The 24,082-nt window shown below is 44.7% G+C and overlaps 1 protein-coding gene across 2 annotated transcripts in view; it reads right to left on the bottom strand.

Annotated features, from left to right (window-relative positions):
- LOC126284757 (protein lin-28 homolog) overlaps positions 1–24,082 on the bottom strand; it is a 489,075-nt gene that overhangs the window by 35,535 nt on the left and 429,458 nt on the right. For both annotated transcript variants that reach the window (XM_049983902.1, XM_049983903.1), the window contains exons 2-3: positions 19,592–19,731; positions 11,836–12,008 (exon numbers count right to left, since the gene is read on the bottom strand). In XM_049983902.1, coding sequence (XP_049839859.1) covers positions 11,836–12,008; positions 19,592–19,731 — 313 coding nt within the window. The remainder of the gene's footprint in view (positions 1–11,835; positions 12,009–19,591; positions 19,732–24,082) is intronic.

The following is a 24,082-nucleotide window of genomic DNA, read 5'->3' as shown; positions in this document are numbered from 1 at the left end:
AGAGCACTTCACCTCTTACATCTGCTATCAATAAGGCCAGAGATCTTCTGAAAAATCGCGGCCTTTTGGAACTTACTGATACCGTACACGGGTCTTTTCAGAGCTACAGTAACAGCTATAGCTGTACGTGCGAGAGAAGATAGCCAGCCTACACAGCCCACTATCGCAGACGATCAAGACACCTGGATTCCAGTGTGGGTAAGCCTCACTCGCTAGGAAACTTTGCCCATTAGCTCAGGCAGACCATAGAAACATCAATATAAAGTTGGCAACAATATGCGTAACATCAAGTGATAGAGATAATGATAATAACAATAACGATAATAGATGTGTGTGGCTTAATGACCGGGTGGAAGATTTTTCGACTGGACGCCACTTCTGCAACTAACGTGTCGTTAATCAATCCCAGTTATCCTGCCAGGTAAAATGACCTACGGTTTAACTGTGTAATCCGAACCACATATCGTTTCTGCGACTCCCAACATCGATGAGGGTGAAATAAAAGTAGACTGAAAATTTCTGTGGTCCCGTTCTGGCAATACCGACCATGACCTTCTTGTTCTGTAGGGATGCACACATTGTGCACGAACTCTTACGGGACTTGGTAAGATTGTCTTCCACGAGTAATGAGTGTGTTGGGGTGGGACACTACGAATGTAGTGTGTTGACATACAAGGTGGGAATGCGGTTCTCGCGAGAGGCGTGAGCGAGATAGTCCCTGCAGTCGTGCTATCCTCTGTGCCCTCGGTCGCTCAGATGGATGGAGCGTCTGCCGTGAAAGCATGAGATCCCGGGTTCGAGTCCCGGTTGGGACACAGATTTTCACCTGTCGCCGTTGATATATATCAACGGCCGCAATCAGTGGAGGTATTAATATAATTCTAATTACGAATGAGAGTGTCCAAACGTTCCAACTCTGCAGTAGTCACAGCTGTGTGCACGCTGGAGATCGGACAACTTGCGTGGCAACCTTGTTGTTACGATGACAGACGGTTCACCTAACAACTCACCATGCTTTCGTTCACTGCCACGTCTCCGTTGACATTTTGCAAGCGCCTATGATCATCTGCGATGCTCTGGTTTCCCGCCAAAAGAAACTCAATGACAGCTCTTTGCTTGGAACGCATGTCCGTTTCAGGCACCAATTGGAAGGCTACATATAGCGCCGCCAGCTATCGGAATGTCATTGCACTATAGAAACTGAAGCGGGAATATTCCACGACGTCCCACAGCAAACTCCGCATTTTTTAGCCGAAATTGACGGAGAAAAATTTTTTTAGAATTCCTTGCCACTGTTGATACACTATAATTCTCGTGGTTTTTCTGAATCCGTCCTGATCCTGAAAGAAAGTTCGCTGACAGACTGAGCAACAGGTACGAAACAAGAGGCGGTGCGCAGTCACAGTAGCGCCAATAAGAGATGCATCGCAGGGTAGAGGAAACAGGCGGCGATTGGTGGTCGGAGGGGGAGGGGGGTGGGAGACTTGTACACCCCTCGGCGGCAACAACAGGTGCGAGCCCTGGGTGTCCGAAAACGAAACATCCGACACGAGGCGCGCACGTGCCGCACCTGGCGCCGGAGCATGCAGCCGCCGCTAGCGCCCTCGCCAAGACAAGGCACACCCCGGGACGCAGCCCAGGATCCCCACCACGAAAGACCCATAGCATGCTGGCGTTCAACAATGACTTGTAGAAATTTATTTCCCTCTTTGTATCTTCCATTTAGCCTTCGTAGCCGAAGCCGCTAACGCATATCTGCGCAGTGGCGCTCGATTTGGTGGTAAGCTGGTTCGATTCCTGGTGATTGTAAATTTGTTGGCTGGCAAGGGACACTTCCTCCTCACCAGTCTTTACGCCAAAGTCCTGATTTAAATTCCAAGCCTCTCCATACTGGTTCATGTAGTAAGGCATGTGAAACTGTTGACGGTGATCCTGAAGCTGTTGGTACCTACCGACTGGAGAAAAGCACAGATCTTCCCCGGTAGATCGGTAGGTACGTTTCGTTGCTCCAGTGATCTACGGTTAACTGCTGCTAGAAGTGTAGCAAGTTGTTTTGCATAGTGCTATACTGTAGCAGTTCTATTTATGGTCCAATTTTCATTGAGGTATATTATGTGACACTGGCATAACATGTGAAATGTACTTTTTTGTGGTTTGGAAGACTCGTCTCTTCGATTTATTTTAATTTATTGTCTGTTACAGGTCCATAGTGTCTCCCCCGTCCCCTTCATTGAGTAAGTTATTAATCCAGACAATAGAAACGCTAGAAGACTTGTCTCCACAGCCTAGGAGACATTATCTGTCGGTGAAGGTGTTTTTATCTGCTGACAAGGAGACAGCAATAGGTAGTACGTCTCATTTCCACGCGATCCGTCTATGGAATAGCAGCTGCACAGAAGGAACTTTTTCAGTTTACTTTCAAATTTAGCTTTGGTATCTGTCAGGCATTTTTCGTAATTGATAAAGTGATCAAAGATATTTATGACATCATACTTGACAAGCTCGTATTTTTTTCTCCAAACGGCGGTTCTGGGTGGTGCCAAATATCTTCCTGAAGCCAAGGAACATGTCATCAAGCCGAACGCCCTATAGCACTATGGTTCAACGTCAATTATAGTGAGTATTTTTTAGTTATTTTTGATATAATTATTCCTTGTGAACACCGGTGGTTTATACACAACAAATTTCATGAGAGGAAATGCGTACTATGAGGCTGTAATCGTAATTCCTAACTGCTTAGGCACTTGCACACATAATTTTTGCTGATCACCATGTATTATCTTATGGCATGCTTGTGTGAAATTCCATCTTCCTTTCTTAAAGATAAGATACCGCGGTATACAATTCGAAATGACATTACTGAATGAAAAAGGAAGTATATTAACTCTCTGACCTGTCTCTCTTCAAGGCTTGTAATAATACAAGTGCAAAATCGGCTGAAACGATTTGTTTAGCATCAGAGAAACGTATTTTTCCTCCATTTCAAATCCTCATCAATATGTACACACAGCCGGCCACTGTGGCCGAGCGGTTCTAGGCGCTTTAGTCTGGACCCGCGCGACCGCTACAGTCGCAAGTCCGAATCCTGCCTCGAGCATGGATGTATGTATTTTAGGTTACGTAGGTTTAAGTAGTTCTAAGTTCTAGAGGACTGATGACGTCAGATGTTAAGTCCCACAGTGCTCAGGGCCTTTTGAACTTACACCCAAGAAGTTTGGGGCTTGCTTACGATTTCCTACACGTGCTTTAAAAGTATCACTGGTGCTGCACCATTGATATGCAGAACCGAATATACGGTGTCTTTTTAAAATTGCGAGACCATTTGCGAAAAAATCCAGTCAAAAAATTTCCAGCACATTATTTACGATTTGTTCTGTTGTATATCAACTGAGATTGACACACCTGCAAAAAGTTTTAATTATACTTAATATGTGTTAAATGGCTCGTCATTGACATATTAGAAACAGAGGAGCCAATACTGAACCTTGCGGAACTCCATTATTTTCTCCCAATACGGTATATCAGTAATCCAGTACAGCTTCCTGCATTATTTTTTAAGAACGAGGTACACACACGTTAACAACACCATTAATACCATGTAACGTCAGTTTTTGTAACAAAATGTATTTTACACAGTGAAATGCCTTCGATATGTCAGAGAAAATACTGTCCCAGGCTACTTTATTATTTAATCCTTGTAATGGACAAGGAACTTCACTCTATGTTCATTACGCCTTGTTGCTGAGATGAGATAATTCGTCTACGGCGGTTGGGATTATTGGAGTACGACATCGTAGGAGACATACTTTGCCCACAAGGCACTGACCAGCGCCTGAATCGCACGACATTCGGATTATGCCAAGTCATGTCCGGGAACAAAGGCTACCGAAAGGAGTGGCGCTGGAGTAAGTTACACAGGTCGCGATGACAGGCTGTCAGGAGAAGGATCCGCGGCGCCGCAACTCACAGCTGTCTTCCAAGTCTGTCCGTCACGCCTCGGTGAAGCAACTGGTGGAACCTGAGCAGCACATGTCGGCGGCGACTGATACCATCCCACACTCGTCACTCCGCCGGGACAGCCAATATGTCTCCGACACCTACGCAACGAGCTCGGAATATCAATCGCCAGATTCGAACGCTGGAGCTGTCCTGTCCGCCCAGTGAACGAACAACACCTGTGAAGTGCATACTCTATGCGGTCCGAAGCACCTGGGCGTCTATCGCTATTCGTTCAGAGCCCACCGTACACATAGCTGACTGCGATTACATCTATATCTACGTCTGTACAACGAACTACCGTAAGCTGTGTGGCGGAGGGTATGTAGAGTGTTGAAACAATTCCCCATCGTCTTCTTAGTCCATCAGTCAATAGTAGCTCGAGAACGTCGTTGCGTTTCTTTAGCGGGAGGTTTACTATCTTTTGGTTCAAAAAATCGATTTTTTAAAATTGCATTTTTGGATCCAAGAAAGTGTTTACAATCCATCCCTGAAACGGTTTTTCCGAATACGGAACGGAAATTTTTGTTATTCGCTTGAAATCGGCCTTTTTCACGCACCAGTTTTTTCTTTCGGAGGACGAGATATTGTACCGGCGCTTTGAAGGAAACACACAAAATTCAAATGAAAGTTTGAACGCGTGTGTTTGGAAGTTAGGCCCAAGCATTTGCATTCTGGCGCGAAGCCTGTGGAGATTGCGCCTTTCCTGGCAGTGAGCAGCTGCAACGAGGGGCATTCAGCAACTCTGAAGACAATTTCAACGATGGACGTCATCCTGGAACTCTCGATGCAGATCGCCGAGCATTCGAACGGCCACCGGATTCAAGCGGCTGAAAACGGCTTGTCACCGGCAGTACGAGCGGCTCTGGAGAAGCGCAGGATGGCCCAAATCGAGCAGAACCCTCCTCTATGAGGAAGAGGAAGGACTAGTTTATGGACCCGGAATAACAGATCTAACGTACGTTGCATAATATTGAATTTTTATGTAGTCGAAACTCCAAACGCGTTTTTCTCGAAATGTCTTTTTTTATCGCGTTGTATGGTACCTCAAATCTACTGAACCGATTGGCATGCTTCTTTGTTTCCGACGAAGCTAACTAAATTGTCTAGGAGTTGTACCACTTTTATTCCGACCCACAACTATAAATATTTTTACTTGTCCGAAGAAGTCGAAAAATCGATGAAAAAACTCCTATTTCTTTTTTTTAAATGGCCGACATTTTGTTTCCTATGGTCCAAATAACGTAATCGAGCTACAACTCCTAAAGAATCTTATATACTTCGTTAGCGTCGACTTAGTTTTGATTCCAGACGAGCCGGCTGACCTGTAACATACCGCGCGTGGTCTACATCGAAATTTTGATTCGTTCCAAAGGCACTTCCGCCTTTACTCTTCGACATTTCTGGTCGAAAAAAATTCCAGTTTGTAGAGGAAATATCAAGAAACACTTTGACCGAATTTGACATTGATATCTATAACACATACCCAGAAAAAGTTCTCAAATAACATGGTTTTTTCGGGCCGAAGATAGTAAACCTCACCTTAAGAATACGAATATATAGACTCATGAGTGAAATTATTGCGACCATCGTCCCCTGTGCGATTCAGTGCCGCGTTTACTAGCGTTATGGGAACGAGACGCGGTAAGGAAGATACGAAGAGAGTTCAGTAAGAAATACGACACTTCGTCAGTCACTTTTGATTGAAAAAAAAGTGGAATTTTTTTGTGAGACATCGCGGAATATTCTCACTTCGGCGTGTATAGTTTCATGAAATGGCTCTGAGCACTATGGGACTTAACATCTAAGGTCGCGCGGTTCCAGACTATAGCGCCTAGAACCGCTCGGCCACCTGGGCGGGCTATAGTTTCATGAAGTTCCGATAGGTGTCGGAGCTACAGGTAGCATTCAGAATGGCGTTTGTAATGGATTCGCTTTCCAAGGAGAGAGCTGTCACTGAGTTTCTTTTGGCGGAAACCAGAGCATCGCAGTCGTTTGCATATCTACGAAGGCACTGCAGTGAACAAAAGCAGGGCGAGCCGTTGGGCGAGGCGTCTGTCGTCACCACAACAAGGTCGCGCAAAACTTGTCTGATCTATCACGCGCCAGCTAGCCGCACACAGCTGCCTCCCGCCATATTGGGGCGCGTGGACACTGATTCGAGGTGATCGACGAATTACTATCGAATACTTCCCAGCACAAATGGACGTGTCTGTTGGTAATGCTGACGCATCCGATCACCAGTTGGGCTACCCAAAGGTGTGTGCCCGTTGCGTTCCTTGCCACCATACAAAGCTTCGATTTGTTTGACCCACTGAAGGATGCAGTCCGCGGGAAGCAGTGCGTGGATGATGGGGAGGTTATTGACGCAGCAAGACGTTGCCTCCGACGCCGATTAGTAGAGTGGTACCATGCGCGCGTACAAGCTCTCTCGGTCGACAGAGAGAGGGTGTAGGAGGCGATGGACACAGAGGGGGGGGGGGGGGGGGGGAGGTGCAGGAGTGAAAGATGGAGAAGGTTAATGGGCAGATGGGAAGAAACGCGGGAGAGGAGGAGATACCTACAACACACTTGGCATACGCGTCTCCCGGCGAAGTCAGACGTAAAGGGCAGTGTAAAGGGCAATCAAATTAATACGAGACAGACAGGAGAAAAGTAAATAAACTGTTCATTATTTCGAGCGTGATCGCCATATGTGTTAATCCTGTGGTGCATGATTTTCACAGTAGAGGACAGTTTTAATGGTCATTCATACGGCGGTTTCAATAAGTCATGAGGCTGCAAATGCACTGAAGGCATAACATCAGTACGAAGTGTCCACTTCAGTAGAATGTGTGCATTTGCTGCTTCAGGATTGACTGAAACCGCCAGAGAAGCGACCAGTAGCAGTTGTCCACTATAATGGACGCTACGCGCCACTGGGTTAATTCATTTATCCCACTATGAGACAAGACGGAAAATAACTTCATGAAAAAGCAAATCAACGGCCTCGAATATCTACCATCTGAACTTTATAAATCGCATGAGGAGGGACTGGGACTGTACGGAGGGAGTGTAAAGGCTTCTCAGCGAAACTTCCGCCGCGTGTTCGAAGCAGTATTAGCAACATGCGCTTCCGCACGCTTTCGCGCTTGCCAAATGAACCTCTGAAGTTGTGAACAATCATGTAACTGGTACGCATTCGACAGTATGCGCTACATAATAAGTTCCAAAACACTGAGCATAAAAACGGAATTTTCCTGGGGGCTAAAATCTCGGGCTCTATTGGTGGTAGTAAGAAAGGGTCAACTGCCTTGGGCTAGGGAACGTTTGTGTACCCAACAAGCATCGATAAGTCTTACTATCACTATCCTATATTACAGGCCCAGAGTATCCCTATTAGACACCTCTGTTTAGGCAAGCGGAACAAGTTGTTTGCTTCTTTTCTTATTTGATGTGGTCCACAATGGGACTTATGGAGGCATCATAGAGAAAAATAAATAAATAAATAAAAAATGGTTCAAATGGCTCTGAGCACTATGGGACTTAACTTCTGAGGTCATCAGTCCCCTAGAACTTAGAACTACTTAAACCTAACTAACCTAAGGACATCACACACATCTATGCCCGCGGCACGGTTCCGGACTGTAGCGCCTAGAACCGCTCGGCCACCTGGGCCGGGGCATCATTTTCTTACCATTTTTTCGTACCAAACATACCGGCTAACTCACACGGCTGACATTTTTAAGACATATTCTTAAGATCGCGATCCCTAACAACCTTCAAACTTCTCTTGACATCTTTATTCATTTCCGAGATACCGAAGTTCAAAGTTAATCTGTACATGTAAAATACGCACGCAGGCGAAAGTGTAATTTTTAAAGCGACGTAGCATGGAGAAATCTGTTGTAATGTGGCTGCGATATCATCAAGATGACGATGCTCTGATTTGTGGGACGATCAAAATGGTTCAAATGGCTCTGAGCACTATGGGACTCAACTGCTGTGGTCATTAGTCCCCTAGAACTTAGAACTACTTAAACCTAACTAACCTAAGGACATCACACACATCCATGCCCGAGGCAGGATTCGAACCTGCGACCGTAGCAGTCGCACAGTTCCGGACTGCGCGCCTAGAACCGCGAGACCACCGCGGCCGGCTGTGGGACGATCAACATCGTGGTCATTAGCGCCCGTACAAGTATCACATCTTTCCATTTCCATTCTCGGCACTTCCCGTATGATGATAAGGACAACACAAACAGCCAGTTTCCGTTATAATCAAAAGGGTTCTGAAATCAGATGTGGTAGTGCTAAACCACGTGAAAAGTTTTTCACACATAAGATTGGATCTGAAGTGTAAAATTGCTTTTGCCTAACTCCAATTTCACGCAAGTAATCTATCAACGTTTTACTGGCCTATAAAGTTCTTTTCGTATGTATGGCTGCTCATTCCAGCCGTCCAGCTTCGATCCACCTTCAGCAACTTGTCAAAAGATGAATGCTGGTCACTTTCAAAAATCTGCTATGGCCAAGTAGTACTGTATGTCCTTCCCTCTGCTGTGTTTCTTTATACCCTGTACCTCTGTCGTCCAGGCCACTTTCAATTGCCCTACCCTGTGGATAGAGAGAAAGAGTCAATGGCAGTCTGAGAGAAAGAGATGAACACATTGCCAGTGCAACACTGTTGACAGTGATAGAACAGTGTAAGAAAAAGAGTGAAGGAGACAGTGCCAGTGGGAGAGGAATAAAGAGGAGGAGAAAGTGGAAGTGGGTGAGAGCCAGTGATAATTAGAGACAATCTGTGACACTGACAATGAGGAAGAGAGAGAAAGTGGCAATGAGAAGAGTGAGCAGCAGCGAGAAGGAACGAACGAGATAATAGCAGTAAGAGAGAGAGAGAAATAGTGAGACAATAACAGTGAGAGGAGACAATATTAGTAGGCCAGGACCAAGGAGACTCTGACTATGAGACAGGAGGCAGTGACAGAGAGACAGGAGACAGTGTTGATGATTGGTTTGGGAGGCTCTCAACCGCGCATTTATCAGCGCCGGTACAATTTCCCAACCTTTTCCGAGTCCAATTTCCCCTCATTCATGAATGATGATGAACTGAGCTGAAACATCCAGTCATCTCGAGGCTGGTGAAAATCCCTGAGCCGCCGGGAATCGAACCCGGGACCCCGTGCTAGGGAAGCGAGAACGCAACCGCGAGACCACGAGCTGCCGACTGGAGACAGTGACAGAGATACAGGAGACAGTGACACAGAGACAGGAAGAGGCAATGACAATGAGTTGGGCTGAATGAGTGAGTGGGAACGGGGAAGTGGGAATGGATGGCTACGAGAGACCTACGACAGACTAGCAGATGTAAGTGAGCTACAGTTAGGGGAGCACAGTGGTATGATTGGTGACTTGCATGTCAAAACGAGCACGAATGTATTGACACCACAAAATTTTTGGGGAAGGTTTTAAAAGTTCTGAGGAATGCAGATTGAGGCAGCTGGTAGCTCAGTTTTCAGTCCGAGTCTTTTAAACAGGAGTATGTTCGCCTCTTTTCTCGAGCAATTTTCCTCTGCTCGTACAATAATGTATTGTTCTGCCTATTTATGCGCAATCCTTGACATATGTGTATGATGAAGGTGAACCGCAAATCCCCACGACACGTCGATCCTGTGCAGGTCTTCCTGCATTTCATTCTAGTTTTCTAGCGTTCTGACTTCTCTATACACAACAGCATCAAAAGCCTCACTGGTCTCACGACATTATCCACCAGGTCATTTTTTGTCATCAGTCTGTTGACTGGTTTGATGCGGCCCGCCACGAATTCCTTTCCTGTGCTAACCTCTTCATCTCAGAGTAGCACTTGCAACCTACGTCCTCAATTATTAGCTTGACGTATTCCAATCTCTGTCTTCCTCTACAGTTTTTGCCACCTACAGCTCCCTCTAGTACCATGGAAGTCATTCCCTCATGTCTTAGCAAATGACCTATCATCCTGTCCCTTCTCCTTATCAGTGTTTTCCACATATTCCTTTCCTCTCCGATTCTGCGTAGAACCTCCTCATTCCTTACCTTATCAGTCCACCTAATTTTCAACATTCGTCTATATCACCACATCTCAAATGCTTCGATTCTCTTCTGTTCCGGTTTTCCCACAGTCCATGTTTCACTACCATGCTGTACTCCAGACGTACATCCTCAGAAATTTCTTCCTCAAATTAAGGCCGATGTTAGTAGACTTCTCTTGGCCAGAAATGCCTTTTTTGCCATAGCGAGTCTGCTTTTGATGTCCTCCTTGCTCCGTCCGTCATTGCTTATTTTACTGCCTAGGTAGCAGAAATCCTTAACTTCATTGACTTCGTGACCATCAATCCTGATGTTAACTTTCTCGCTGTTCTCATTTCTACTACTTCTCATTACCTTCGTCTTTCTCCGATTTACTCTCAAACCATACTGTGTACTCATTAGACTGTTCATTCCGTTCAGCAGATCATTTAATTCTTCTTCACTTTCACTCAGGATAGCAATGTCATCAGCGAATCGTATCATTGATATTCTTTCACCTTGTATTTTAATTCCACTCCTGAACCTTCCTTTTATTTCCATCATTGCTTCCTCGATGTACAGATTGAAGAGTAGGGGCGAAAGGCTACTGATTTGTCTTACACGCTTCTTAATACGAGCACTTCGTTCTTGATCGTCCACTCTTATTGTTCCCTCTTGGTTGTTGTACATATTGTATATGACCCGTCTCTCCCTATAGCTTACTCCTACTTTTTTCAGAATCTTGAACAGCTTGCACCATTTTATATTGTCGAACGCTTTTTCCAGGTCGACAAATCTTATGAATGTGTCTTGATTTTTATTTAGCCTTGCTTCAATTATTAGCCGTAACGTCAGAATTGCCTCTCTCGTGCCTTTATTTTTCCGAAAGCCGAACTGATCGTCACATAGCGCATTCTCAATTTTCTTTTCCATTCTTCTGTAAATTATTCTTGTAAGCAGCTTCGATGCATGAGCTGTTAAGCTGATTGCGCGATAATTCTCGCACTTGTCAGCTCTTGCCGTCTTCGGAATTGTGTGGATGATGCTTTTCCGAAAGTCAGATGGTACGTCGCCAGACTCATATATTCTACACACCAACGTGAATAGTCGTTTTGTTGCCACGTCCCCTAATGATTTTAGAAATTCTGATGGAATGTTATCTATCCCTTCTGCCTTATTTGACCGTAAGTCTTATATTTTGAAAAATAATGGTCCAATAACACCCCTTTGGGTGTACACCGAAAATTACTTTGACGGCTGAAGATTTCTCTCCAGTGACAGTCCACTCACACAGCTGGTCTGATACCCCTTACACTGGTATTTGGTTCATTAGATGACAATGCCGAACATGCTAGTAGGCGAGTAATGTGTGTGTGTGTGTGTGTGTGTGTGTGTGTGTGTGTGTGTGTGTGTGTGTGTGCGCTTGAGGAGCGCGGATCGCGTCCTCACCTGATCTTGCGGAACCTCTTCTTGGAGACGGGCCGCCGGTGGCTGCCGCAGCAGTCGGCGGAATGATGGAATGTTATCTATCCCTTCTGCCTTATTTGACCATAAGTCTTATATTTTGAAAAATAATGGTCCAATAACACCCCTTTCGGTGTACACCGAAAATTACATTGACGGCTGAAGATTTCTCTCCAGTGAAAGTCCACTCACACAGCTGGTCTGATACCCCTTACACTGGTATTTGGTTCATTAGACGACAATGCCGAAGTGCTAGTAGGCGAGTAATGTGTGTGTGTGTGTGTGTGTGTGTGTGTGTGTGTGTGTGTGTGTGCGCGCGCGCTTGAGGAGCGCGGATCGCGTCCTCACCTGATCTTGCGGAACCTCTTCTTGGAGACGGGCCGCCGGTGGCTGCCGCAGCAGTCGGCGCCCGACGGCCCTGTCACCAGCGTCGCCTCCAGGCCCTTGTCCGACGCTTTGCACTCGAACTCCACCTCCTCGTCGTCGCCCAGGCTGCGGAAGCCTGTCATCTGGATGACGCTCTGCAACACACACAGCACTGCAGTTGCAAATGCGGGCGGGCGAAAGATTAGACTTTAAGGGCGGACGTTCATGAAACACACACACTACTTCAAAAATTCACCTAATCCACAGTTTTGGAGATATGGCAATGAAATTTTGTACCACGTTTTACATGAAAGTAACACATTTACATATAAAATCCTTTCGTAATACAGGGTGAGTCAAAAAGAATACAACTTTAAAAATGTGTATTTAATGAAAGAAACATAATATAACCTTCTGTTATACATCAGTACAAAGAGTATTTAAAAAGGTTTTTTTTCACTCAAAAACAAGTTCAGAGATGTTCAATATGGCCCCCTCCAGACACTCGAGCAATATCAACCCGATACTCCAACTCGTTCTACACTCTCTGTAGCATATCAGGCGTAACAGTTTGGATAGCTGCTGTTATTTCTCGTTTCAAATCATCAATGGTGGCTGGGAGAGGTGGCCGAAACACCATATCCTTAACATACCCCCATAAGAAAAAATCGCAGGGGTTAAGATCAGGGCTTCTTGGAGGCCAGTGATGAAGTGCTCTGCCACGGGCTGCCTGGCGGCCGATCCATCGCCTCGGGTAGTTGACGTTCAGGTAGTTACAGACAGATAAGTGCCAATGTGGTGGCGCTCCATCCTGCTGAAATATGAATTGTTGTGCTTCTTGTTCGAGCTGAGGGAACAGCCAATTCTCTAACATCTCCAGATACTGTAGTCCAGTTACAGTAGCACCTTCGAAGAAAAAGGGATCAAAAACTTTGTTGGCTGCAATGGCACAGAAAACGTTCACCTTAGGCGAGTCACGTTCATACTGAGTTGTTTCCTGCGGATTCTCAGTGCCCCATATACAGACATTGTGACGTTTGACTTTCCCGTTAGTGTGGAAAGTTGCTTCATCACTAAACACAATCTTTGAAACGAAAGATTCATCTGTTTCCATTTGAGCAAGGATAAAATCACAGAAATCGATTCTTTTAATCTTATCAGCTGCAGACAGTGCTTGGACCAATTTCAGACGATAAGGTTTCATAACTAACCTTTCTCGTAGGACTCTCCATACAGTTGATTGTGGAATCTGCTAGCTCTGCGAGTCGATTATCCTGCGCTGCGAACAAATGCTTGCTGGATGCGTGCTACATTTTCATCACTCGTTATCGGCCGTCCAGAACTTTTCCCTTTGCACAAACACCCATTCTCTGTAAACTGTTTATACCAACGTTTAATACACCACCTATCAGGAGGTGTAACACCATACTTCGTCCGAAATGCACGCTGAACAACTGTCGTCGATTCACTTCTGCCGTACTCAATAACACAAAAAGCTTTCTGTTGAGCGGTCGTCATCTTAGCATCAACTGACGCTGACGCCTAGTCAACAGCGCCTCAAGCGAACAAATGTACAACTAAATGAAACTTTATAGCTCCCTTAATTCGCCGACAGATAGTCCTTAGCTCTGCCTTTTGTCGTTGCAAAGTTTTAAATTCCTAAAGTTGTGGTATTCTTTTTGAATCACCCTGTATATAGGCAACATTTTTTAATGACATTTGATGTCTTATTTTCAAAAAGTAATGTATGTTCCTTTTCTCATAAAGTATTAAAGAGATTTCAACCCTTTATATGTTGTAAGCTTTAATTATAATTCCACAAGTACAATTTTAAATCCATGCAAAATTGGAAGCACAGTGCACCATATCTCAGCTTGTAATCAGAATTTCTTTTTTTTTCTTGAGATAACGTTTATGAGGTATTCAGAAATTTGTATATAAAATTTCATAATTCTAGCATTCACATGATCTGAGGAAAAGGTACATAAACTTTAAAATCTAAATCTATTTTTCTCAGGATGTCTCGAGTAAATTTTCCTATCTTAAAGCCCATTATTTCTAATACGTTCCACGTCCCCATCATTAACTACAATAACTGCATCATTAGCTGCAGTTCTGACAACTGTAGCAGATGCAAATGTGTTTTTAGGGCATCGTTTACATAGGAGTGAATTTAGAGACTCATTTGGATCTTGGGTTTTGCCATGAACACACATTTGAGAAGTGCAGGATGGGCCAAAGATGATCTATAAAACCAAAGAGTATGTATCACGGCCTTCTAGATGTATCCCGCATACGTTTGGTTGAAAGCAATACACAGAATCGTTGTTCACTGAGCTGGTATTGAAGTGCTGCTTCAGAACGTGGAGGTTAATTTTCAGGCACTTCGGATGCGATTTCAACATTGAAACTTTGGGAACTTATTGACCATGAGTTGTACTAACAAATAAAAAATAAATCGAAAAATGACATTTTTGGTCAATTGCATCAACGTCCTTCCTTAAGGTAATTGGCCGAATACACCTGGGACTGGGAAAGGACAAGAAACGAAATCGGATCTTTTTTTTTTTGATCTACCGATCCATCCACTACGAAGAATTTAAAAGTGTGTTCAAAATCGTATACCTCAAAGTTCCTGACCGATGCTTTAAAATTTTGAAACGAAGTAGAATTATAATATGGACGTGTTTTTAGCTACCGAATTCCTTAATATAGGTATATTAATAATACATATAATATATAAATTTACTTAATATATAAAGGGAAAACACTCTTACCAAAAATCTCAAAATGTAGCATTCCAATTTACTTCAAATTTTTACACGTTACTGTAATAAACTTTTCGACACATATATACTAATATATTGTTTATTATTATCGCAAAGTGTGATTCTGTTGTAGTATTTTAATCATAAACCAACAAGCCGTAGCTACAACTTTCCTGCTTGTTAACAAAGTTTCACCTACCCACCCACACACACACATACGTCCGTTGATGGTGACCGGCCCAAATATCTCACGAAACAAGCGTCAAACGACAAAACTGCAAAGAACGAAACTCGTCTAGCTTGAAGGGGGAAACCAGATGGCGCTATGGTTGGCCCGCTGGATGGCACTGCCATAGGTCAAACGGATGTCAACTATGTTTCTTTTTCCTTTAAATAGGAAACCCCATTTGTTATTACATATTCGTGTAGTACGTAAAGATATATGAATGTTTTAGTTGGACCAGTTTTTTCGCTTTGTGATAGATAGCGCTGTAATAGTCACAAACGTAAGTACGTGGTATCGCGTAATATTCCGCCAGTGCGGACGGTACTTGCTTCGTGATACATTACCCGTGTTAAAATGGACCGTTTACCAATTGCTGAAAAGGTCGATATCGTGTTAATGTATGGCTATTATGATCAAAATGCTCAACGGGCGTGTGCTATGTGTGCTGCGCGGTATCCTCGACGACATCATCCAAGTGTCCGGACCGTTCGCCGGATAGTTACGTCATTTAAGGAAACAGGAAGTGCCCAGCCACATGTGAAACGTCAACCACGACCTGCAACAAATGATGATGCCCAAGTACGTGTTTTAGCTCCTGTCGCGGCTAACCCGCACATCACTAGCATACAAACTGCGCCAGAATTGGGAATCTCAAAACCGTCCGTGTTGAGATTTGCTACATCAACGTCGATTGCACCCGTACCATATTTCTATGCACCAGGGATTGCACGGAGACGACTCTGAACGTCGTGTACAGTTCTGCCACTGGTCACAAGAGAAATTACGGGACGATGACAGACTTTTTGCGCGCGTTCTATTTAGCGACGAAGCGTCATTCACCAACAGCGGTGACATAAACCTGCATAATATGCACTATTGGGCAACGGAAACTCCACGATGGCTGCGACAAATGGAACATCAGCGACCTTGGCGGGTAAATGTATGGTGCGGCATTATGGGAGGAAGGATAATTACTTCCCATTTTATCGATGGCGCAATGTATGCTACCGATGTTACTACAAGATGTTTCACTGCATGACAGAATGGCGATGTACTTCCAACATGATGGATGTCCGGCACATAGCTCGCGTGCGGTTGAAGTGGTATTGAGTAGCATATTTCATGACAGGTGGATTGCTCGTCGAATTACCATACCATGGTCCGCACATTCACCGGATCTGATGTCCCCGGATTTCTTTCTGTGGGGAAAGTTGAAGGAAATTTGTTATCGTGATCCACCGACAGCGCCTGACAGCATGCGTCAGGGCACTGTCAACGCATGTGCGAACATTACCGAAGACGAACTATTCGCTGATGAGAGGAATGTCGTCACACGTATTGCCAAATGCGCTGAGCTTGACGGACATCATTTTGAGCATTTATTGCATTGTTCTCAGAAATGGCAAGTTCACAAAGGTACATGTATCACAGTGGAACAACCGAAATAAAATGTTCAAACGTACCTACGTTCTGTACTTTAATTTAAAAAACCTACCTGTTACCAACTGTTCGTCTAAAATTGTGAGCCATATGATTGTGAATATTACATCGCCATCTTTCACAAAGCGAAAAAGTGGTCCAACTAAAACATTCTCATTTCTTTACGTACTACACGAGTGTGTAATATTAATGGGGGTTCAAAAAAAAAAAAAAAAAAAACGCAGTTGATATCCGTTTGACCTATGGCAGCGCCATCTAGCGGGCCAACCATAGCGCCATCTGGTTTCCCTCATCAAGCTAGACAAGTTTCGATCTTTGTAGCTTTTTCGTTTGACGCTTATTTCTTCGAATATTTGGCCCGGTCATGTCAGTGGACCACCCTTATTTGTATTATCCGAAGACATCACCGAGGTAAGAATTTTCAGTTTATTCAGAATGACTTTTCAGGGTCATGACGCAGCCCTGCTGACGTCCAGATTTACCAGTTTAGATTCACAGTCAGTTAATTATTGAAAGCTTATAAATGAGTCACATTTTTATTGAGAGGTTAGTCACATTATTGCGAGGTTACTTAATTTATTTATTGGGAGGTTACAACCTGATTGTCTCTTGCCATGCGGCCCGAAAGCCAGGAGTGATGGTCTGGGGTGTGATTTCTTTTCATAGCAGGACATCTTTGGCTGTCATCTTCGGCACCCTTGTAGTACAGCGATACGTCCGCGATATTCTACGCCCCGTTTTGTTACACTTCATGCCAAGCCCATCTGGGCTTACATTTCAGCTAGAGAACGCCTGCCCGGACACAGTGAGAGATTCTACTGCTTGTCGTCGTACTTTGCCAAACCCTACCCTGGCTATCAAGGTCACCAGAGATCTCAATTCAGAATGTTTGGAGCATAATGTCCAGGCCTTGACGACCTTAAGTGCCAACTGGACGCTGTTTGCCAAAATATCCGTCAGGGAGGGTATCCAACAAATCTCTTCATCATTCCAAGGCGAATAAATGCTTGCATAAGCGCCAGAGCCTGACCAACGCACTATAGACTTTCTCAATTTGTGAAGCTTTTTCTACTGAATAAATAATCTTGTACTTTTAAATTTTATGATTTATTTGTACAGTAACAGCACACCTACCATTTTCCATCCTACCCGGTTAATTTCTTCTTGGTTTCTTGGTACGAGGTGTTTTTTTTTTGTGTACTGAACGCTGTGTACTGAGATCTGCCACACGTCTCCGCTTTTACAGAGATGGTGAGCTTACGACCCCCACGTTTCGTGATGAAGCGTGGGCGACCAACAGTTTGTCGCTTACTCACTGTGTCTTTGTCCTTCAACCAGTAACTACAGATACAACAACAGCGCGCAGACGTGGCCAACTTCGCCACTTCCAAGATACTCGGTCTCAAGTGCTGGACCATAAAAATCTGCCCTTTGTGAAAATTTCTTATGTGAGTGTATTCCACCGACTGCGGCCTCTCTCTCCACCCAGCTTGTATAAGCTCACCCGACAGGAATTTTCTATTTAATTTCTTCAAAATACTTTTCACCCATAGAGAAATAATTACAAGCATCATTTAACACCGCGAAATTTCGGCTGTGGACTTGACAGCCCCCTGGGTTCGCTTAGGAAGTGAGTCCAGAAGGTTGTGCAGGTACGTCGCATCCAAGTTAAGCGACTCACTGAAGACTTGATCCCGCACTTCTACGAAACTGCGGGGATGCCGATGTCGGCGTACCACCCGCTGTTCCAACATGTCCCACAGATTTTCTACAGGGCTCAAATCAAATAATTTTGTAAATCAGTCGATACGCAATAGGGTGGCAGAGTGTTCAGAAAACGTGACATATTTTTCATTCCCAATGAACTCTGCTGTTATTGTCTTCAAAAATGGGGATATCAACAGGGTATACAGCATGCACAGATGTCGACTGAAAGGCAACGTATAATCATTCAGAATGTTTAACCAAACATGCTGGTTGATGTAAGTGATCAAATGGTTCAAATGGCTCTGAGCACTATGGGACTTAACATCTGTGGTCATCATTCCCCTAGAACTTAGAGCTACTTGAACCTAACTAACATAATGACATCACACACACATCCATGCCCGAGGTAGGATTCGAACCTGCGACCGTAGGAGTCGCGTGGTTCAGGACTGAAGCGCCTATAACCGCTCGGCAACTGCGGCCGGCTTGTGACATAAAACCAAGTTGCATCAAATTGGGGACGTTCGCCTCCACGAGGCAAAAATGTAACCTGACAGATTCCTTATTTCACGCTCCGCACTGCAGTGAACGTGGAATTCCGCGCTGTAACATCATCAATCTTCGCCCGCGGGCGCTTTCACATTCCGAGAGAGGATAGAACCTAAAGTAAGGAATAAGAATTTGTGCTAAGGCTGGGACTTGAACCTGGGTCTCCTAGTTACTACGCAGATGCGTTATCGACTACACAACCCTGGCATTGAAGCTACCCTACTACACTAATTTAATTCTCTCCCTGACAAACTTCAATTCACACCTTGGCCCAACTAGTGTTGGAGAGGGCATTGGATTAGGATAGTATGTGCAACTGGGTTGACCACAATGCTAGGGTGGTGTAACGGGTAACACATCTGCCTAAAATGCAAGAGACCAGGGTTCAAGTCCTGGCTTTGGCAAAAAATTTAGTTCATTAGTTCAGCTGCTATCCATACCGGAGATGAAGCTGAGACTCAATACGTCTCCAGGAAAATGTAGTTAATCAATAGATTCATCTGTTTTCAGAATGAGATTTTCACTATGCAGCGGAGTGTGCGCTGAGATGAAACTTCCTGGCAGATTAAAACTGTGTGCCGGACCGAGACTTGGACTCGGGACCTTTGCCTTTCGCGGGCAAGTGATCTACCAACTGAGCTACCCAAGCACGACTCACGCCCCGTCCTCACAGCTTTACTTCTGCCAGTACCTCGTCTGCTACCTCCCAAACTTCACAGAAGCTCTCCTGCGAACCTTTCAGAACTACCACAAGGTACTGGCAGAAATAAAGCTACGAGGACGGCGCGTGAGTCGTGCTTCGGTAGCTCAATTGGTAGAGCACTTGCCCGCGAAATGTAAAGGTCCCGAGTTCGAGTCTCGGCCCGGCACGCAGTTTTAATCTGCCAGGAAGTTGCATATTGAGGTGACTAATTTTTTTGTCCGGTGAGCTTACTTCCTTGCCTCTTCAAGTGTCTGTAACGACACCTGGCGGCAGTCACTCCGGCGATGGACAATGGTCACAAGGTTTTGGCTGGCCAGTGTGAGGCTGGGGGAGCGGCGACCGTACCTGGTGCACGAAGACGTCCTGCCCGCCGTCGTCGGGCGTGATGAAGCCCCAGCCCTTGGCGACGTTAAACCACTTGCAGCGGCCCCGCCGCCGGCCGCGCGTCTCATCACCGCCTGGCGACGTGCTGCCGCCCACCGACCCTGCAACGCAACACAAGCAAAAACAAAATCAGCTGCTGTGCGTGGTTTCGTAACATCAGTTCTGCTCTACAACTTCACTATACGGGAAAGCAGAATTGCTGCTAACAACTTGGCAATTTTTTATATCTTCGAATACTTTTATAAATCACAGTGAAACGAAGCAGTGGAGATCACTTATGGAAGTCGGTCTACAAGAATTGGAGACCAACCGAATTCAGAAGAAACACAAGAAAAGAATGTGGGCTGCGCACTAGATGACGCTTGGGGCAAAAGGTTTCCTACAGTGGGTGTTCAATAGGTACTGCAGTACATTTCAGGCCATTTCGGTTGAGAAAATGCAGAATTTGTTTGGGACATCCCGCCTTAGTATCTACAGTTTTAAGAAGTTTCACTGGGTCGCCATGATAATATCCAGCCTTCAAACTGGTGTTTTTGTAACGGAGGTACGTTCTAGCCAGAGAGCTATCATTGAGAGCCTTTTAATGGAAAACCAGGGCATCGCAAATATTCATAGGCGCTTACATAATGTATATGGAGATCTGACAGTGAACAAAAGCAAGGTGAGTCGTTGAGCGAGGAGTTGCCATAGTCGCACGAACCTGTTCGATCTCGCGCGTACCGGCCGGTTACACACAACTGTGATTCCTGCAATGTTGGAACGAGTCGACACACAGGGGAAAGTTGCCAGTTCACGTTCATTTAAGGGGTGCTATGAGCTCGCCACCGGACCCACCGTAAGAGTTTTCTTTTAAAACCAAGTTGCACTTTTGATAGCAAGTAACTTTTTTTTGATGTGAGTATTTTTTACCATTTCCATCCTTCCTACGGGGTGCATAGTTTGTGTGAGTTGTTAAAATTTTTAGTTTAAAGCAATCTGATGTGTTGCAGATTTGCACCAGTGTAGTCTTTCAGAGGTTGTTGTGAGCGGTAGTGACTACGGGCGTGTCAAAACGGAGCGGCAAGGTTCTCAGCGCGAAAGCTCATACTGTTAAAAAAATATATTAATTTCTGCCTCTGAATAAATTGTAACTTGATATTTTGAGGGTGCTTTCTGATTATAATTTTAAATCTGTTTTTTTTTTAAGAAAGGGTTTTAGGAATAATATTTCCATTTGTTGAAATCCTTTTTGTTCCCATCAGTTACCCACTGGCAACTACTCCCAGGCTCACACAGTGTGATTAAATGTGTTAATTTTCTTGGTGAATCGCTAATAAATTACGTAAATTCTTAAGAAAAGGTTTTGAAAATAAATTGACGGTTCAAATATTGTCACAGGCACAGAAACATGGGTTATAACTTGTAGCTGGAACAAAACGGCAGAGGCACCATACCACCTCTCCTCCGAAGAAAAAGTCAAAAACCTCACCACCGACCAAAAATCATAGCGACGGTCCTCTGGGACTCAGGAGGCGTTATTCTGTCTCATGTCCTCCCTCATGCGGCAACTATGCTACCCTCCGAAAATTTAAGAAACTCCTTCAGCGTGTTCGTCGTCACAAAATTGCAAACTAACTTCGCCTTCCCCGTAACAATGCAGGACCTCACGCAAGTCTGTGCGCCCCAGAGGAGCTAACAAAACTGTATTGGACCGTTCTTCGTCAACCACGGATCTCGCACCTTCCGACTTCCATCTCCTTGGCTCAATGAAGGACGCGTTCTGCGGGAAGACGTGCGTGGTTGAGGAGGAAGTTGCTGATGCAGCAAGACGTCGGCTCTGGCCAATCGGTCATCCCTCCCAGAATGGTGGCATGATGCCACCGTAAAGAATGGAAATTATGTCGAAAAACAGTATTTCTAGCCAAAAGAGTGAGGAATAGTATGGTGCATTACAACCCTGAATAAAACCAATCAGCTGCCAGAAAAAAAAATTGTGTTGCTTTGCTGATTGACTGCTCCTCGTACAAAAGGTTATTCTGGCAGGATTGTCTTGAATCGCCAGTTTTGTGACTGGTCTGATGCGGCCCTCCACGTACTCATCTCCTGTGCCAACCTTTTCATCTCAGAGTAGCACTTGCATCTACCGTTTTCAGTGGTTTACTAAATGCTCCAGAATTCTGATGAGTGTTATAGGGAAGAAGGATAATGCGGTTTGATAACTGTGTTGTCGTTCTAAGAACGAGGTGCCAAAGCTAGGTTGGCACCTCACAACGAAACCACGGAAGAGAACAGTCGCTGCAACGGCGAATGAGAAACGCCGGAGTAGCTACACTTTATAAATGGCTCGGAGCACTATGGGACTTAACATCTGAGGTTATCAGTCCCCTAGAACTTAGAACTACTTAAACTTAACTAACCTAAGGACATCACACATATCCATGCCCGAGGCTGGATTCGAACCTGCGACCGTAGCGGTCACGCGGTTCCAGACTGAAGTGCCTAGAACCGCACGGCCACACCAGCTGGCCCACCACAATCTATGGTCCACTTACGGCTGAGCAGAGGAAAGCTTGGTCCAGTTCGCAGTCGCCGGTCAAGACGACAGCATCGTCTCAGACAGACCACCAGTGTATTAAATGTCTTACGCACGACATTACCGTGAACATTATGTCAGTTATAATTCACGTGAAGAGTCCTGTAACTTCGTATAAAGCGATACTTAATATTCATAGACAGTAGTAAATACCCAGAACATTCCTGTGGAAATGGTTTGTCTTAAGTAAATCTTCATACCTATATTGAAATAAAATGAACTAATATTTTATGCGTTATAGTTGCAGCCTATCTCCGTCCGGAACAAACCAAAGAACCCTCCGTTGTAGTGGCGAGTGTATTTTCGTCCGGCACAACAATAAATATCCACGAAGATTGTTCCGAACGGCGTGGCGTAGGCAGTGTAGATTGTGACGGTATGCCAGTTCTCTTGCGGATTGTGAATGGTGCCTCTGCATAGACTGGCGCTTTGCATCTGGACTTTTAGGCAAACCAAAGTATTGTCACTAATAATGTTGTGGAATACTAGGAGGAGGAGGAGATTAGTATTTAACGCCCCGTCGAGGACGGGGTCATTATAAACGGAGCACAAGTTCGGATTAGGAAAGTACAGAGAAGGAAAGCGGATGTGTCCTTTCGAGGGAGCCATTTGCGTTAGGCGATTTTGGGATAATCACGGAAAACGTAAATCAGAATGGACGGACGCGGGTTTGAACCGTTTTTTAATTTAATCGTATGGCTAGGGCTCCTTGTCGGGCAGGCCGTGTGGCGGTCTTTCAATTAACGTCACTTTAGCGACCTGCAGTAAATGAGAATGATAGGATGATGATGGTGACAGCACAACACCCGGTCTCCGGGCGGAGAAAATTCCCCGACGCAGCCGGGAATCGAACCCGGGCCCAGAGGACTGACAACCCGTCACGCTGACCAATCAGCTACCGGGGGCGGACCTTACACCCAGTGAGAAAGGTTATGCAGCTTCTATTCGAAGTTTTTTTCTGTTTGCTTGTCGAGAGTTGAGAAGCTCACCAGACACTTTTTTGTAGCCAAAATCACCACTATCAGTTTGATAAAGAACTAACTGTGAAAATATTCGTTCATCCGCCATTAAACATGGTGCACCATTATCGAACTGTAATTTCGGTCATCCGTCTGTAAATTTCAATAGGGACGACTTTTTTCCATTCAGAAACGAGTTTACACTACCAACTTCCACACTTGACAGGATTCTTGATTTTTTAACGTTTGAAACTCGCACAGTAAACGACAGCTCCTGCTCGCTGTTAGTGTCATAGTAGCGCCCACGATTAGGAAGGTCTATTACACGACGAAGGGGATGGAGGGCGAATTGTGCGGTTCGTCAGATTAAAACGTTATTTCAATTTAAAATGATCCTCGTAATAATTAACAGCCACTCTATAGACTCGGAAGAGGAAATAACGTACAGCAAACTGATTGCTGCAGAACAAGATTTTGTGTTCAAAATTGTATCTACAAACATGCCCCTCTACAAGACATTGCTATGAGACTTTCAACAAATTTGGAATGAGCTATTATTAAGGCAGTAACTGGAAGTTTAGCCTTATGGATTATTTCTGTAAAGACGATCTTAATAGATACGGAAAAAGAGAACTTCAGTAAGAGTAAGCGACACATTCGTGTTGCAGTGGCCTCTTCCAACACGAAAGCGTTTTCTGTATTCACGTTATCTCTCACGTTCCGAGCTGGTTCTCAAAATTTACCTCTCTGCTTTATCGTCTTTATGTCCAGGCACAACCTCGTGTCAGGCACCACTCGTTAAGGTTGTAGGAAGCGAGGCAGTAAAAATGTTCGTTTCCTAACAAAAAATGAAACTGGTTTCGCCGTCGAGTTCTTCCCTTTTCTTTCCCCGTAAGTAACGATTGCCAATATCAGAATATC

This window comes from Schistocerca gregaria, chromosome 8, assembly GCF_023897955.1.
Source record: "Schistocerca gregaria isolate iqSchGreg1 chromosome 8, iqSchGreg1.2, whole genome shotgun sequence".
In the NCBI taxonomy this organism is placed as follows: domain Eukaryota; kingdom Metazoa; phylum Arthropoda; class Insecta; order Orthoptera; family Acrididae; genus Schistocerca; species Schistocerca gregaria.
Note: the sequence above shows the minus strand (reverse complement) of the source record. Positions and strands in the feature narration are given on the sequence as shown.